This window comes from Emys orbicularis, chromosome 2, assembly GCF_028017835.1.
Source record: "Emys orbicularis isolate rEmyOrb1 chromosome 2, rEmyOrb1.hap1, whole genome shotgun sequence".
NCBI classification, from domain to species: domain Eukaryota; kingdom Metazoa; phylum Chordata; order Testudines; family Emydidae; genus Emys; species Emys orbicularis.
The window spans coordinates 175555451-175574554 of NC_088684.1; the positions used below are offsets into that span (position 1 = coordinate 175555451).

Genomic DNA, 19104 nt, shown 5'->3' on the forward strand with positions numbered 1-19104 from the left:
TCCTGAAGAATTCAAAAGCACTCTAAATATTACATACAAAAACTGCTTAAAATAGCTTTTTAGGTGCTAAGTCATGATCTTGAACGTTAGAAGTGTCAGAATATAGGTTGATTTTGAAATCTCAATTTGATCTTTATGTGCATATGTATGATGATTCAGTCTTTAATTAATGATCATGTGCTGTTTTATTTTCCCCCACGGGAACTGTGCCTCGTTCAGTGCACAGGGTGGATAGTGCTCAGTGAATGAGGCAGCTATTTGGTATTCTGGTTTATCCTTATTCAGTGAATGGTCTTATGCCTTGTTTACTGCACACAACTCAAATTCTCCATTGAATACAGAATTAGTGATTTCCTTATGGTCTTTTTTCTGGTGTTCATCACTCTAGTATCTGAGTGCCTCACAACATATTAAGGAACTTATCTTCTCAACTCCCTGGGTGATAAGAGAATTATTGTTCCCATTTTACAGTTGGAGAAAAGTGATTTGCCTGAGGTTTACTCCTGGGGGAATTCTGCACCACTTCGTACATGCAGAATTCATGTCCCCCGCAGATTTTTTTTTTCTCCACAGAATATGGCCACACGAGGACAGGGACAGATATTCCTAACTGAATGGCAGAGGCTAGGAGTCTGCGTGGGGGAGGCTCCCCAGCTCCCTAACAATCCCCTCCCCCCCAAAAAAAAATCCTGTTCCATGCTTCTCCCACCCATAGCCAAGAACCCTCCAGGTTCACTCCCAGGCTCCTTCCCTCTCCCTCAGCTCCTCTGTTACCCCTAACTCCCCCCAAGCCTTTGCACTGCTTCTGAGGGGTGCAAGAAATAAGTTTCTGTATTGTAGTTCAAATGAATTACTCAACGTTTAGTAAAGAAACTTATTTGTCAAAAAACATTTTCTGAATTTTGTGTGTGTGTCTGTATTGTTAGACATATTTGCGGACAGATATTTTAAAATAAATCACCAAAATAATTGAAACTGGCATGATTATATTGTGTTATTTTGACAAATAAAATATGCAGAATTTTGCTGCATTTTAAAATATTGTGCACAGAATTTTTAACTTTTTGGCACATAATTCCCCCCAGGAGTAGAGGTTGTTCTGCAAGTCATTAGCAGAACCCTCATTTGAACTCTGGACCGACTGACTCTCATCCCTTTCCTCATTCCTCCATGCAGAGCTGTTGAGCATACACAGCTTCAGTTAGATTTCATTTGCAACAGACTGCTCAACACACCCCAGGTGTGTCAAGTTGGGCACCCAGAAAATGAGGAACACACAGTTAGTAGCCACCTGCCAACATTTTGATGTGACTTGCTCATCATAAGGAAGTCTGTGGCAGAGACAACAATAGAATAGAGTTCTGTTGTGTGACATTCACCTGTTTTAACCACAAGACACCTGTCTAATTCTGTACATACCTGCCTACTTCTAGAGCAAACGAGGTAGGGGCTTGTTCTGCACACAGTTCTGACTTATTCCCTGACCGCCATCCATCCTGTGCACTGAAATAGTATGTGATCATGCAGTTAACACCATCTCATAATACATATGCGTAAAGGGGACGGATTTAATTTGCATAGGAAGTGCTTGACTTTGCAACCTTAAATAACTTTCTTATAATGTCGTTTTTTAATATCATTTCCATTGTTAGTCTTAAAAAAAAAATTAAAAAAAAATTCTGTTTTGTACAAATGTAATGTCCACAGTTTGAACCCTGAACCTCTCAACACTGCAACATAGACTTCTACCACTTAAGTTTGAAGACTTACTAAATTAACTGGCAGCAGCAGAATAGTTATCCTCCGTAAACCAAACACTAGAAGAGGGTATATAATACACTTACCCAATGGGAGCATGAGAAGCCCTGCTTTATTGACAGTGTAGCCAAGGTCAAAGATATGGCAGATTATTTGAGAGGCAGTGGAGCTAACTGGGTGTCATTGGGTTTGACATATTAGATATCTGCATTCTACATTCCCAGCTTTTGTGGCTCTCTGTGGGGAATGAAGCCTTCCTTAATGAAGAGTTTGTGAAAGTTATAGAACTATTAACACCTCTTAGTAGAAGTGAGTCTAACTCATGCTGTCTTGGTTCCCAGCTGTTTGTGCTCCAGGGCTTCTTATCCTGCACCGTGAAGTGGTGAAGGGGGTTGGTCCTCTGGGGCCAGGTTCTGGGTCCTGGGTGTGGCTGAGAAGTCTAACCTGCCACACTCTCCCACATCCCCTGCCTCTCTAAATTGATCCATCAGGAGCCAGGCTATTTCTGCTTCTGAGGGTTCCAAAATCTTGCAGCAACCCCTATATTTAGGTTGCCTTACTATTTTCATTATGAAAGATTAAATTTTCAGAAGCTATAATACCTCCATTGTTTAAAGACCACTTTATAAACTCAGTAGGGAGGTTGCCTTGGGGCAAAGGACATGCCTTTTATTTAAAGTTAGCTGATTAGTACAGTAGTAGTGGGGGCCTACCCTTAGAATGTATAGAGATTATGGCATGCTGCCAAAATTATGCTGCCAGTCCCTCCTGTGATACAAGCAATATATTTGCAAGAATCATTTTATTAATCACTGCAATGAACCCAGCTCTGGGTTAAAACATGGCAATATTTAATAGCACAGGGCAACATTACCTAAGAGTTTACAGTGCGAAATGAAGAATACTACAGTTGATTGAAAACATAGCAGGAATTTAGGTAGGCAGAAGTACTGAAGTAAGTTTATGTGACGGCACTAATAAAAAGGCAAAAATGAAAACCAGACTTATCCCTTCCCACCTTATCTGGGGAGGGCCAGAGGAGGAAGTCTCTGGCCTGGCTGGAGCTGCTCCGGCAGGCTGGGCAGCACTGCCGCAGCCTGCTCTGGCAGGCCAGACCGGGCGGCGCGGCTGCAGCGTGTTCCGGCAGCGCAGCCGCAGCCTGCTCTGGAGGGCGGGGCCGAGCGGCACAGCCGCAGCCTGCTAGCCCCAGAGCTGCAGCTGCTTCGGAGGCTGGGGGGAGAGCAGCGTGGCCAGAAGCGGAGAGACTCTGGCCCCGCCTCTTCCCTTCTGGCTGTGCTGCCTCTCCTTGCTCCCTCTGTTGGGGGGAGGGGCTGTATCCCACCTCTCCCTCTCTATACCCGTTCATAAGCCGACCCCCTTCCCTTTTTTACTAAAAAATTCAGCTTATGAACGAGTATATACGATAGTTTGTCTTAGCGATTGGCTGAACGAGAAGTAGGACTGAGTGGACTTGTAGGCTCTGAAGTTTTACATTGTTTTGTTTTTGAGTGCATCTGTGTAACAAACAAACAAAATCTACATTTGTACATTGCACTTTCATGACAGAGATTGCACTACAGTATTTGTATGAGTTGAATTGAAAAATAGTATTTCTTTTGTTTATCATTTTTACAGTGCAAATATTTGTAATCAAAAATAATATACACTTTGATTTCAGTTACAACACAGAATACAATATATATGAAAATGTAGAAGAACATCCAAAATATTTAATAAATTTCAATTGCTATTCTATTGTTTAACAGTGTGATTAAAACTGTGATTAATCGCGATTAATTTTTTTGAGTTAATTGCATGAGTTAACTGCAGTTAATTGCTAGCCCTATAAGTAATTGTTTTGTCTTTGACCATTGATTTCTGAGGCTCTAGGGTGCTCTTGTGCCAAGCTTCTCTCTGTAATCATGAGGACTAGAAACTTTTTTTTTTTACGTTTTTTTTTTTTTTTTTGAGATTTTTATGAACTCCGCTGAGTCCAGCAACTGGAGCTTTAGGACTGTTGCAAGACTCACCGTATGAGAATGACAGCACTGTAGCTATGGCCAGGAGTGTCCCTAGTATTATGACGCCAGTGGATTCCTGTTGCCAGGCAGCTGGAGAAGGAGGGTTACTAGGGGCCACAGCTGGTGCGGAGCTGCAGGTCTTCTAGGTAGATGACCTTGACTTCCCAGGGATCCCCAGGGATCTACCAGGTGGGCCCAATAACATACTGGGGAGACCTGTCCCTGCTTCTGGGATTATATGGAGGAATTTTTGTGGGATTTCCTCCCCTGAGCCCCACTCCTGTGGCTCCCCCCCCCCCCCCCCCCCCCCCCGCCCACTGTAGAAGAGGGTGATGTGGGCTATTGTTTTACTCATTTGTGTCTTGTCTTAAGTTAGATCACAACCTGGTCACATTTTCAAGTTTTTCTTTGCAACATTAAGGGTGAGATTCTGATGTCCTGTGAGTCCAGGTGCTGGAATACTAGGAACTGTCTCCAGTGTCTGTGCCTTAATCTGGCTCTGCCTATGTATATGCAGTACACAGTGGAAAAGGCCTTCCACTGTCAGTAGGTCATGTTGGGTTTGGGCAAGAAGAGGGACCACTGATCCTTGTTCACGCAGAGCTGGTGGCCTCAGTACCTTATGCAGCTGGTATAGAGGAGGGCTTATTCCAATTGCAGTAATTGCCAGGGGGATGCAATGCAATACCTTATACCCTGGTCTGCCCCAACTGCTTTTCTGTCTGCCCCCAAAAGGCTTGAATACTCAGCTTTTTTTGAGAGTGGAGTGGATTTTGGTCTACGTATCTGGATAGAAGTTTCAGAATAAAGTCCCTGAGGTACAAACATTCTTTGCAGACTTCCTCTGAACTTAACTTAGTACCAGTAAGCTTTTTTTTTTTTTTAAATTCCTGCCTCTTGGTCATCTGCTGAATCCACTATCGCTAAAGTATTTTTATTGTAGATTAGCTTCACATGTTATTTATCTTTCAGTGCTTATTTTTTCTTTTCCTTACTGCTACTGAAGCTTCACCATGCAGCCACATCACTGGCAGCAGACCTGCTAAGATACCATGCAGATCACATGGTTTTGAAGGCATTAAAAATCACAGGAGTAGAAGGAAATCTAGAAGCTGTAGCAGAATATACTTGTAAGCTATCAGAGCAGAAAGAGCAGCTTGTTGAGGTGAGTTAACAATTTTATTTTCAAATAGATTTAATATAAAAAGTTCCAAAATCTATCTAAATGAACTGTTCTTCAGGGTGTCTTTCGTGTTTTAACCTGTAGAATGTACCTCTGGCGCTACTGGACTCTACATTCTCCTAGAAGATAGTGTCTGAGTGCAGCATGAGCTTCCTCACTGCACCAAACATTTGGGTTCACTGTTATAGAATTGGACCCACTGCCCCACCTGCGCAGTCCCTGTTGCTGCTTGCTGTGGGCACAGGAACCTCATTACCTGATTTTGGGGGGGCCTCTGTGACTGCATATCGGGGCCAAGATTTTCATAAATAGGAGCATAAAGTTAGGCTCTTAAATCCAGATTTAAACACTTGCCTACTTTCTCAAGAATACTAAACAACCAAAAGCTTCCGTTGATTTCAGTGGGAGATTTTAGGTGCTCATCATTCTTAAAATCAGACAAATTCCTAAATATGAATTCAGGAACTTAAAGTTATCCCCAGTGCTTCAGACATAGATACAGCAAAAGCAGATGTTTAAGTGGAAATAAAAATAGAGTACTTACTTTGTGTGTGTGTGTGTGTGTGTGTGTATACACACACACACACAGAGTAAGTAAGTACTCTATTTTTATTTCCACTTTAACATCTGCTTTTGCTGTATCTATGTCTGAAGCACTGGGGATAACTTCCAAATGTGGCATTTAGATTAATCCTGCTTCTAATAAACATACCGAAAGGTAGAGAGCTCTGTGCATGTGAGAGTGCATAAGAGTAATTGCGCTGGCAAATGGGGAACACTGTAGTTAGGATTACATATGGACTTCAATCATAAAGCAAGTGAAACAGGGGTTTGTAACTTTCTCAGAAGTTCTCCTTTTGGGCTGTCATTTTCTATGTTCCTTCTCAGCCCAAAAGTGAGTTGTTGCTTTTTAATGTTTGCTCAAAAACTAATACGTTTTGCTCAGAATATGGCAGAAAAGTTTTTTTCTGCTTTAAAATCAATTTGACACTGTTTTGCTCAAAGATACGTCAAAATGAGATGAACTTTGAAATTGAAGTTTTCCATGTAACTAGTAATCACTGATCAAGTTTCTTGCTGAAAGACATTTGTTTTCTGAGTGTAGAGTTATGTTATTTACATGGCTACAGAGGACTATATACTTTGACTACTACTTGGATAAGTAACTTGCAATACTCTTGTGCAACAATTTCTCCTACAGAATTTCTTAGTTGCCAAGTTTCTGAATCTTTCATATTTATTCAACTGTGAATGTACACTATGATATCGGTGTAGAAATGAGTATTGTAGACTTTTTCCTTTCTTTTGGTTTTCTTTTAAGAACATAAGAAAAAATGCTGTCCTGGGATGCACACTCTATGCTCCCATTGACTTCAGTGGGAATGTTGGCTCAGATAAATTAAATGCAAAAGCTCATGTAATACAGCATTAAACTGTTGCATTTGAAATTTAAACAACCATCAGCAAATATTACTATGAGGACCATATTTCAACTTGATGATATTGCATATCCTGTTAATTTTGTTTTTAAAAAAATTAACACAAATAGTATTATTACATAGGAAAAAATGCATATTGAAAGAATGTTTGTTACATAGTCAAGCATTTGAAAGTTAGGAAATGCCAGGGTTAAGGTTACACTTACAATCTTAATTCTTTCCCCTTGTTTATTTGCACTGATAGTATAGATCATGTACTTAAAGACTATGTATTTTCCACCAATCCCCTGCCTCATTCAGGTCACAGGCCGAACAGTGTTCTGGGAATGAGACAGCTGTTCAGTATTTTTATCCTTGTCATTCAGTGTATGGCATCTGCTATAATTACTGCACACTATCCAAAGCCTGCAGTGAATACATAAGTATTAATTCCTCATAGTCTTTTTTAGGGTGCTCATCATTGTAGTTTTTAAGTGCCTCATAAATATTAATGAATTTATTTACGCAGTTCCTCTGAAGTAAGAGAGCGTTATTAACACCATTTTACAGATGGGGAAAATTGATACAGAGATTTGCTGAAGGTCACACTGAATCAGGCAGAGATAGGATTCGAACTTGTGAGCCCCCTAATTCACAACACCTTTCTCATTCCTATAGACCCCTCTTCCTACTGGCAGAGATGCAGAGTGGCCACCCACCATAGCTTCCATTTAACTTCAGTTGCAGCTTAGCGCTCTGCACTTGTGCAAATCTGGCCCCAGGACTCTCAAGTTGGGCACACAGAAAATGAGGAATGCACAGTAGGGGCCACCTGCCAACATTTTGGTTTGTGACTTGCTCCTGATCATACAGAAAGTCTTTGGCATAGACAGGGATAGAGTTGAGTTCTCACGTGTGACATTCACCGGCCTTAACTGCAAGACCGTTTTTTCTCTTCTGCAGTCCCCTGTCTTTTTTCTCTATACACCTGACAACTTCTACAGAGAACAGCCTCATTCACTGTACAACCCTAGTTCATTCTCTGAATGCTCTCCATCCTGTGCAATGAATGAGGTGGGGTCCTGTGACGAACTGGGACTGTTCTTAATGTGGTCTTTGAATGCTGACAGGGGAGTGTGGCTAGGATAGTCTGCATTGGGGGATGGGAGACTGACGGACGGAGAATACCTGAGCATGTAACATGAGAACCCAGGAAGGGGTTAGAGGCCAGGTAACACCTTTGCCCGGGAAACTGAACAAAGACTGTGGGAGGGGTCGCTGAAGGCAGAGTTTCAGGAGCTGGCTGGTGATGTGGCTGGGAGGCAGACAGGGCTCTGACCTCCCAAGGGGGCTGGGGCGCCCTGGGACCCCAAGATGGACCTAACTGAGGGGGGTCCTGTTGTCTGTGCCTGCAAGACCTGTCTTGGACTGTATTCCTGTCGTCTAAATAAACCTTCTGCTTTACTGGCTGGCTGAGAGTCATGGTGAATCGCAGGAAGCCGGGGGTGCAGGGCCCTGAGTCCCACACACTCCGTGACAACTGGTGGCAGAGGTGGGATCTACTGCACCCCATGGACGGCGCTTCCTGCAGTAAGTGACTGGGGAGCAGTAAAACGAAGGGGGATCGACGGGGACCAGGTGGCCTGAAGAATCAGAGAGAGACGGTTTCAGGGGGCGATTAACCCCTGGGAGTGTGTGACCAGTGAGAAGGACTTTTGCAGTAACAGGGTCCCCTGGGGGATCGCAGCGAGCGGTCCCGGGGCGGAGGAGTCTGCAGCTCGACCCTCGCAGAGAGGTGGTGACCTGAAGAAGGGCTGGCACACTAGGGGTCTCCCTGGAATGGTGGAAAGCGGAGAGCACAGGCCGGCGAGTGGCCAGCAGGAGGATGTATGCTAAACGCCTTAAGAGCGACCTGGTGGAGCTGTGCAGGCAGAGGGGGCTGCGCATTGGGAGGTCCACCAAAGAACAGCTAATTGCCCAGCTGGAGGAGAAGGATCGCTTGGATGAACTGATCCCTGTCCCTGAGGGAAGCCGCCCGGCGGATGCAGCGTGGGCCCCGGGGCCTGACCTGGCTGGGAGGGGTCAGACTGCTGCCGAGGACATCCCGAGACCCTGCCTACCTATACCTAGGGGAGGGGTTGGGGGAAGCCCAGCGAATACCGAGGGCACCCTGACCCCGGCAGCCAGCGGGATCGTCCCGGCGGAGCTCCCTGTCCCGGGAGCCGATGCGACTGGAATGTGACAGGGAGCTGAGACTGAAAGAGCTCGAGTTAAGGCAGCAAGAACTGAAGCATGAGCGGGAAGAGAAGGACAAACAACGTCAGCATGAAGAGAACCAACGTCAGCATGAGCAGGAAGAGAAGGAGAAACAACGTCAGCATGAGCGGGACCAGCATCAGCATGAGCTGGAACTGGCCAGGCTGAGGAGCAGTGGGGCCCCGGCTGCGGTGAGCGAGGGGGGACCCAAGACTGCAAAGAGCTTTGATAAGTGCTTCCTGGCCCAGCGTAAGGAGGGGGAGGACATGGATACCTTCCTGACGGCCTTTGAGAATACCTGCGAGCTGCTCCAGGTTGACCCTGCAGAGAGGCTCCAGTTTCTCATCCCCTCACTGGACCCCACAGCCAGGGAGGTGTACAGCCGACTGAAAGGGGCGGAGACAGGGGACTACGAACTGTTCAAAAAGGCCCTGCTCCGCGAGTTTGGGCTGGCCCCTGAGATGTACCGGACAAGGTTCCGGAGTCAGCGTAAAACCCGTGAGGTCACATACCTATAACTAGCCAACCGGGCTCAGGGGTATGCCCGCAAGTGGACAGCTGGGGCCCAAACTAAAGAGGACCAGCTTGACCTATTCGTACTGGAGCATGTGTATGAGCAGTGCCCACCCGACCTGAGGCGATGGTTGATGGACCAAAAGCCAGAGAACCCGCAGCATGCAGGCCAGCTGGCCGACGAGTTTGTGAACAGTCGGTCAGGGGATAACAGGGAGGAGTCCCAAAGGAACAGTCCCACCACAACGCAGAGAGAGAGTCACCATGGGACCTCCCACTGGGAAAATACGGAAAACCCCCATCAAAGGGGAACATCCGGCGTCAGGGCCATCCGACCCTGGGGACCCATGGGACATGGGCTGCTATCACTGTGGCCAGAGAGGCCACATACGGGCCCAGTGCCCCAGGCTCAGGGACAGACTGAGCAGACCGAACCCACAGAGGGTTGACTGGGTAGAGACCCAGCCGGGCGAGAGGCAGCATTCCCAGGGAAGGGGGGCTGGCAGAGTACCACCTGCTAAGGAGGGAGGAGAGCTCCAGGCCAGCTCCTCTGGGGGGCTGGATGCTCCAGACTCAGGGTTTTTGGTTTATACGGTGGGCGCGGGGCTGTCCCTCCAGAGAGAGTACCTTGTTCCCCTGGAGGTGGATGGGAGGAAGGTCAATGGATACTGGGATACGGGCGCAGAGGTGACGCTGGCCCGGCCCGAGGTGGTGGCCCCAGATCAGGTGGTGCCCAACACCTATCTGACCCTGACGGGGGTGGGCGGGACACCAGTCAAAGTGCCCGTGGCGAGGGTACACCTGAAGTGGGGGGCCAAGGAGGGCCCCAAGGATGTGGGGGTACACCCGTATTTGCCCACTGAGGTGTTGATGGGGGGGGACCTGGAGGACTGGCCAAGCAACCCCCAGGGTGCACTGGTTGTGACCCGCAGTCAGAGCCGGCGAGGGGCACTGCGCCCTGACCTTGGGGAGGGTGCCTTGCCCGAGGCACAGGACCCTAACCTGGTGGGGAGGGAATACCCAGGGACACGGCTCAGGGAGGCTGCAGCTTCAGACCCAGCCGGCGAGAAAGAGCAGGTGACCATCCCTGTCCCAGCTGCTGAGTTCCAGGCCGAGGTGCAGAAAGATCCCTCCTTGCGGAAGATAAGGGACCTGGCCGACCTCAGTGCGGTACAGACCATGGGGAGAGGTGGCCGGAAAAGGTTCCTGTGGGAGAAAGGGTGCCTGTACCGAGAATGGGCTCCCCCAGGGAAAATGGAGTCAGGGGGGATCAGGAGGCAGCTGGTGGTACCCCAGAAGTATCACCGCCAGCTGCTGTACCGGGCCCATGACACCCCCCTCTCAGGGCACCAGGGAACCTGGCATACCCAGCAGAGGCTGCTACGGAGCTTTTACTGGCCTGGGGTCTTTGTTACTGTCCGACAGTACTGCCGATCCTGTGACCCCTGTCAGAGGGGAAGGAAGTCCCGGGACAAGGGGAAAATGGCTTTAGGACCCTTGCCCAGCATAGAGGAGCCTTTCCGGAGGGTGGCCAAGGTTAAAAGGGGGGCTCTGAACCAAGAGAGCCCGAAGCACAGACCTCCAGACTGGAGCGCTGGGAGAAGACCACAGCCCAGTTGGAAACCCAGGGGTATTGGGGTGGGAAAAGGGCACAGGCCGCATAAACCTTCCCACATGCGAACTGCGAGTGCCATCGAGCACACCCGACCTAAGGGGGGGCGTGAAACTGGAGGGGCCTGGTGTAATTCTCACCAAGGAATGGGAGGGATGCTGGGGCATCCATGGGAACGGGAGTAGGTTCAAACTTCCCCGGGTCACTGGCTAAAGTGACCCCGCTCAGTTCGGTCTCGAAGGGGGGAGAGATGTGACGAACTGGGACTGTTCTTAATGTGGTCTTTGAATGCTGACAGGGGAGTGTGGCTAGGATAGTCTGCATTGGGGGATGGGAGACTGACGGACGGAGAATACCTGAGCATGTAACATGAGAACCCAGGAAGGGGTTAGAGGCCAGGTAACACCTTTGCCCGGGAAACTGAACAAAGGCTGTGGGAGGGGTCGCTGAAGGCAGAGTTTCAGGAGCTGGCTGGTGATGTGGCTGGGAGGCAGGGCTCTGACCTCCCAAGGGGGCTGGGGCGCCCTGGGACCCCAAGATGGACATAACTGAGGGGGGTCCTGTTGTCTGTGCCTGCAAGACCTGTCTTGGACTGTATTCCTGTCGTCTAAATAAACCTTCTGCTTTACTGGCTGGCTGAGAGTCATGGTGAATCGCAGGAAGCCGGGGGTGCAGGGCCCTGAGTCCCCCACACTCCGTGACAGGTCCTGTGGGGGGAAAAAATTTACTCAAGTAATTAAAGACTGTGTCGTAATGCATACCAACAAGGATGCAAAATTAAGGTTTCACAGCCAACATAAATTCTGGAATTTTTTAACTTTCAAGTATTAGACTTTGTAACTAAATAATGTTTTTAATGTAGTGTGAGTGGGTTAAATATGGAAAAATGTAAATAAATAAATAAATAAATAAATATATATATATATATATATATATATATATATATATATATATATATATATATATATATATATATATATATATATATATATATATATATATATTTACAACTGTAACAGCCCCCTCCCATCATGCACCATCAGTAGAGTTAGCTGGAAGCAGAAGAAGGCTGTCCCAGCATGGGTAGGGGGGGAATGGGCTGCTGGAGCCATGTGCTAAATTTGGGCTGTTGTTGGAGGAATCACACCCCTCCCCCCAGCTCTCTGTCTGCTCCCCTTCTGGGGTGTGAGGGAACTCCTTCCCCATGTGATGCCCTTGGAGGAGGAGGCGGCGGCGGCATGTGCTGGCTCTGGGGGGGATTACTGTGTGGAGCCTGATGTGGCTTTCTCTTTCCCCTCCCCTCTTAGGGTATGACTAGACTGCAATAAAACACTCTTAGCTGGTCCAGGTCAGCTGACTCAGGTTCAATCTGTTGGGCTATAAAATCGCAGTGTGGACTTTCAAGCTCAGGCTGGAGCCTGGGCTCTCGGACCTTCCCCTCTCGAGGGGTCCCAGAGCCCAGGTTTCAGCCAAAATATGAACATCTACACCACAATTTTGTAGCCCCATGAGCCCGAGTCAGCTGATCCAGGACAGCTGGAGACTTTTATTGTGGTGTAGACATACCCTTTGAAAGGCTGTCTGCACCTGGGGATCACAATGCAGTGTAGTGGTGTTTAGTGGTGGCACAGGCCTGACCTTACATTAAAATGTTTATATTCAGTATTACTTGACTTTCTACCAACATTTTACTGACAAGGTAAGTCGCTGAATGGAAATAGTGATTTTCAAACGTTTCTATCACAGCCAGAATTTCCCTGGACATAGAAAAGGCACTTCTCTGGCCTGTGGGCTTTCTTCCTGTCAAAATCCATAAGCCTGCATCAAATGATAGAAGTTTTTAGACCGTCTCAAAAAAAGGTTGCAAGAATTTTTAATGTGGAAAGTGCTAAGCAACCTAGATGTTGGAGTTGCTACCAGAAACACAAATGTATGTAAGCATGATCAGGTTAAGGTTACTGTGAGGCCTGGTAACTTTTCATTACCTGACTCGAAGGTCAGTCATGTAAACACACTCTAATATAACTTCTTTTCTTAAAATTTTCCTGAGGCTTAGGAGGACAAAGGGGAAGGAGAAGCAATGGGGAAAATAGCTCGAGCCTTGTTTTCATGGTTTGATCTCACTTGAACCCCTTGCTGGAATTATGACCCAATAATTCATACATGTTTGCTACTCCAGATGCAATTTCTGAAAAATGTACTGTACCTGATAGGTTTGCACCTTTTCTCAGCAATGAAAAGAAAATAAACTTTACTGCTGTGTACCCTTCTTTAATATATCTTATTTATAATATTATTTACTCTTCAAAATATATTAACTTTTTTCTTAGACATGTCGCTTGTTGAGGCATGTTTCTGGAACAGAGCCACTTGAAATTACTTGCATACATGCAGAAGACACCTTTCAGGTCACTGGCCCACAGGTATGCCTACCTTTCATTTGATCACATTTTAAGTAGAATTTTGTAAAATGGATATACACTAAGATAAACATTCAACATATGTTCTTGGAGGCATGCCAGTTCAGTTCACAAAGAAACATAATGAAAATATTACAAGTAGGAGGCAGTGTAAATATTTCTAGACAGGTGTCCAAGCTAGATCTTCTGGTACATCTTGATTTGTGCTCTAGACATTTTGGAAGACTGTGCAAAGCTGGCATAAAGCTCCTACAAACCCTGTGTGCTTTCCCGGCATGTGCTGTAGCTTCGAGTCTGCTTTAAGTTATGCTGGCTTATACCAGCCACTTGGGGCTGAATATTAGCCCAGGACAGATGTAGAGTAGGGGTATCCTCACCATGGCCTCCTTTTCAGTGACTATGCACCCCTCTTCCCACCATGCCAGCAGCAAGGAGATTGTGTGGTCTGAGCCCCTGTGCCACTGCAGGATCACTAGGGTTATCCACCATGGGCCGTTCGCTTGAGTGTTGTGGACAAAGTATGCTAGCAGTGCATTGCAAAGTGGCCACAACCCACCCAAAGATCTGACCAGTCAGTCTCTTATTTATGTAGGGCAATTTTCACCTCTGTGCAGAGGACCAATATAAAGCTTATGAATCATTTAATTCCTGTTTTGAAAGTTTAAATAGGACTTCATTGGTACATAGGCCTTCACTGTCCCTTTGTACAGGGATGAATTTCACCCACTAAAAGCTTACACCTCCGTGCTTACCCAAGTATAAAATTATGCCACTACTACACATGTAAACACAGCCCACCAGCTATTTCAGGGGTTTAACAATATTGTGCCTAATAATAATAATTAGTATTTACATAGTGCTTTATATTTAAAATGTATTTTACAAACACTGACTAATCATTTGTAAGTACCTATGGATAAATATTCTTTGCAGTTGTCACACAAGTATATGCACAGGTAACTATATATTTTTATGTAGAACAATACTGCATCAAATACTGCATCCTTACCTATGTACAGCAATACTGTACCTAATATTTCATTCACTGTTTGTTTATCTATATGCCTGCCTGCAGATACCCCTGTAAAACACAAATAGCTTCTTTTAAAGTGCTAAGTATTTATTATTAGTCATTAATTATATTAGACACACAAGGTGGGTGAGGTCATCTCTCTTATTGGGCCAACTTCTGTCAGTGAGAGAGAGAAACTTTCAAGCTTATGTGTTAACTACTTATGCTAAACAGACTGTTCTTCGAGTAGATGCAGCTGTGTATTCCACTTAGGTATGTGCACACGTAGCGCACCAAAGCCAGAGAATTTTGCCTAGCAGTACCCGTAGAGGGGCAGCACTCACACCTTGTTGCCATAGCCCCTCCCCTGGCTACATGAGGCTGCATTGCCCTGACCCCCCTCGCCCTGGTTGGAGTCAGCACTCTGAATAGTTCCTAAACTCACTATTTTTTAGTGACTTTTCTAGTTGTATGTAGCTAATTAGTACTCTTCGTATAGTGTTAGTTAGTTTAGTTTAATTATTTCCCTGGTGACACCCTCACCAGGGTTTAAACAGTGTCTGCTGTGTGGGGTAGTGATCCCCAACAACAATCCCCACACATGGTGTTTGCTGTGCCTAGGCGAAGCCCACATCAAGGAGCGGTGTTCTATTTGCAAATCATTCATAATACTGGGTGAGGGATCTTTTGTCAAAAGCAACACCTGCTAGAACAGGCCATTCAGCCTGCTTCAGCACTGCTGCCTAAGTTGGATCCGAGGTCGTTCTCGGGTTCTGATACTGCTGCTGTTTTGTGCTCTGAAGAAAGGGAGGAGTTATTTCCCATAGAGTGTGCTCATGAGAAGGTTGCATACGACGGATCCAGGTCGCTCCAGGTTTCATGGGGACTTGTCTGCCTCCTCCAGAAGGAGCACGAACTGGCACCATGTGAATACTGGTGTAAGGGATGGAGCAGGTCCTGTCAACTGCTTCCTGGTACCACACAAGGAGGTCTTGCAGTGGTGGAAGCTTCCAGAGAATGTTTATCAGGGTGTTCTCTTCGTCTGGCCCTTTTCAACCAGGTCTATTGTCACCAACCCCTCACCGATGGGCTAGGGAGCACATCTGGGGTCATTGAAAGTTCAGAGTCTGGTCAGAGCAGGAGTTCTCACTGCACATCAATGTGCTGGAGCTTTGGGCCATCTGCAATGCATCACCTGCTTTTCTGTACTGTATCAGGGACTCATGGTTCACATACTTACACACAATACCACTAGGATGTATCATGTGAACAAGCAAGGGGGAGCACACACCAGGATGCTCTGCCAGTAGGTGGTCAGATTGTGGTAGTTCTCCATCAAGGAGAGCATCACTCAGCAAGAATTTTTCCCTGAGCCACTTGTAGTCTCTGAAGACAAGCATTCTCTGGGTCATCTTCGCAGCTTGGGGAATTCCGTTGATCAGCCTGGTTGCCACAAGGGACAACAGGAAATGTCATCTGTTCTGCTCTTGATGGGGGCCTCGGTCCGAACTCCGTGTCTGACTCTTTCTACATGAGCTTGCTGTCAGTTCTCCTGTATGCTTTTCTCCCGATCATTCCACAGGTCATCCTCAAGCTGAAGGTGGATCAGGCCAATCTCATTCTCATTGTCCTGGCATGGCCAAGGTAGTGTTTGTTGTACAACCTTCTTGTGCTGTTAATTCAGTCTCCCATACCCCTTCCTCTCCATCCTGAGCTACTCACCCAGGATCATGGTTGCTTCGTATATGCTGTGCTCAGCTCCCTGTATCTCCTGACATGGCTGGCTTCGTGGCTAAATGAGGAGAAAATGCAGTGTTCAGAGGCTGTTCAACGAGTCCTGTTCAACAAAACAAAGCCCTCTACCAGAATGGCCTGTTCAACTAAATGGAAGCGGTTTTCGGTGTGGTTGTTAGCCTATGGAGTTCAACTGACATTGGTTTCTGTCGAGTACATCTTGGAGTACTTCTGTATCTTCAGTTGCTGGGCCTTGCACTTAGCTCATTGAGAGTATATCTGGCAGCAATAGCAGTGTTTCATCGCCCCATTCTGGGAAGATCAGTCTTCTCCAATGCCATAGTAGCAGGATTCTTAAAAGAGCTTCTTCATCTCCATCCTCAGATCTGGGAGCCGGTTCCTCTGTGGGACCTTAACATGGTCCAAGTGGCTTTAATAGGATCTCTATTCAAGCCCCTGGCATCTTGTCCCTTTCCATTTTTGTGTCAGAAAACTGCGTTCCTGGTAGCCCGAGCTGTCCCGGGTTACAATGAATCGGGGTGACTGCCCCGGGCCCCGCGCTTTAGTGAGGAGGTGGGTAGGCGGGGGGCGGCGAGGAGGAGCCCCCTACCAACTTCCCTCTACCCCCAGCACCTCCTGCCCACCAGCGGCCCCGCCAATCAGTGCCTCCCCCCCTCCCAGCGCCTACTGCCAATCAGCTGTTTCACAGTGTCAGGAGGCACTGGGGGATAGGGGAGAGGAGCAAGGGTGTGGGCGGAATTGGGTGGAGAAGAGGCAGTATGGGGGAGGGGCGGGGCGGACTGGGGGTGGGGCCTTGGGGGAAGGGGTGGGGTGGGGGCGGGGCCTGGTCGGAGCCAGGGGGAGCACCCCCCGGCAGATAGAAACCTCTATCCTGGGCCCCGTAGCCCCCTAGAGACAGCCCTGCTGTTTGCAGTAACATCCAGAAGGACAAAGTGACTTTAGGATCACTTCCAAAATTTTTGTCTGAAATGGTTTCTCAGTTGCATTTGAAGCAGGAGGTATATTTACCTGTGTTCTTTCCTAAGCCGCATTCATCTCCAGAAGAGCAGCATCTCTATATGTTAGATGTCAGGCGATGTCTAGCCTTCTACCTGGACCGGACTAAACCATTTCATGCTTCGCCTTGTCTCTTTGTGTCATATGCAGATCGTATGAAAGGGAAAGCAGTCTCTTCACAGACTATCTCTAGATGGATAACATCTTGTATCAAGACTGCAGATGAAATAGCTTTGGCTGTGCCTCCTCAGTAGTTGTGAGCTTGTTCAATGAGAGCGCAAGGGATCTCAATAGCATTCCTCAGTGACATCTGAGTATTGGACATTTGCAGGGCTGCTATGTGGTCATCCATCCATACATTTACGCACCATTATGCCATTATTGCATCTTCCAGAGTGGATGAAAGTTTTGGTAGGGTGGTCCTGCAATCCTTGTTTAAGTAGACTTTGAGCCCTGCCTCCAGGGATGGGTACTGCTTGGGAGTCACCTAAGTGGAATACACGGCTGCCTGTATTTGAAGAAGAAGTGGCTACTAACTGTAATTGTGGTTCTTCAAGAAGTGATGCAGGCGTGTATTCCACGACTCTTCCTCCATCCCCTCTGCATTTGAATTTTAGACTCTGGGCATTCAGTGCAAAGTAACTGAGGAGGGTTGGGGTGGTGCTGCATCATATAGCCAGGGGAGGGGCTAAAGCCATGAGGCCAAAGTGCCGCCCCCTACGGGTACTGCTATGCAAAATTCTCTGGCTCCAGCATGCTGGGCGCACACACACATAAGTGGAATACAAGTCTGCATCGCATCTTGAAGAAACATAGTTAAAGGAAGTAACCATTTCTTCCACCTTGTATTTAGTTGTGTCACTTTTCCCGGACCTGAAGAAGAGCTCTGAGTAAGCTCGAAAGCTTGTCTCTTTCAACAACAGAAATTGGTCCAATAAAAGATATATTACGTCGTCTATGAAATACTTGTATTCTTTTACTTCTCTTTCCTGTTGTCTAATATGCTAGAACTCTTTGTCCATGCTGATTTTTAAAAAACTGTATTCACAAATACGTTTAATACCAGAATGTTCCAGCGAAAGGCCTTAGAAATATAACCGGTCTTTGCTCAACAGATGTAATATTATCCCTTTCTTAATGTTGACATTGTTTCTTGTTTTGTGTGTGGAGGCATTTGCAAATTAGCTTGTAACATTAAATGAGAAGATGGGTTTTTTAACATTTGTTGCTCTATTATTGCATTTTTTTTCCAGATAATTTCTGCTGCAGAAACACTGACATTACATCCATCTAGTAAGATTGCAAAAGAAAATCTTGATGTGTTCTGTGAGGCTTGGGAGTCCCAGCTGAGTGACATGTCCATGTTGTTAAGAGAAATCAATGATGTGTTTGAGGGAAGACGAGGTAAGAGTGCTGTTCATCATAACACAAGTGCAGCATTCCAAGTATTTTACCTGTTCTGTTAAGCTGCAGTCTAGCAAATATGCTGTTTTCTGCAGATGGATACAAAATAAACACTCCTTTTTTTTAAATGACAACTTGGTATCTAGGTAATATTACATCAATTCAGTATATTAGTTTTATAGAAACAATGGATTGGAGTATAATTATCAGATCTGCTACATAAAATACAGAACACTTGATTTTAAAAACCTAAGGTTAAGACCTAGATCCTGTAAAAACATATACATGTGCTTAACTTCATGCACTATGTATAGTCCCACAGAAATCAAATGGAACTGCTCACAGTACATAAAGTTAAACACATGTTGTAAACCTTTGCAGGAATGGAGCCTAAAGGCTGAAGGAGTTATATGGTTTTCATATCCATCTATTGTCATGACCTAATATGTCACTGAGTGATACCAATCAAAATTCTCACAAATTGTAAACAGAAAGTAAATTGAATTGTATGACAAGAATAGTTTCATCATAGGGATTTGTATGATTAGTATTAGCATTTCAGTTTTATTTTTGAAGTGTAGTCTTTGAGTTTTCAAAAATTTTCCATTCTGCTAGGCTTTTCATTGTCCAGTATTCCTGGAAAACAAATATTTATTTTAATTCTGTACTATCAGCTTGAATTTTATTCACTTCATAATGTAGTGAATGTAGCTATTTGATTTTTGAACTGCTGTCCTTTCTCCTGGATGGAATCTC

At 46.1% G+C, this 19104-nt stretch overlaps 1 protein-coding gene across 1 annotated transcript in view; it reads left to right on the forward strand.

Moving 5' to 3' along the window:
* The window catches only part of CTNNAL1 (catenin alpha like 1), a 158685-nt gene that overhangs the window by 104518 nt on the left and 35063 nt on the right, over positions 1-19104 (forward strand). The window contains exons 9-11 of the mRNA XM_065399786.1: positions 4786-4944; positions 13092-13184; positions 18198-18348. Of these exons, the coding sequence (XP_065255858.1) occupies positions 4786-4944; positions 13092-13184; positions 18198-18348 (403 nt within the window). The remainder of the gene's footprint in view (positions 1-4785; positions 4945-13091; positions 13185-18197; positions 18349-19104) is intronic.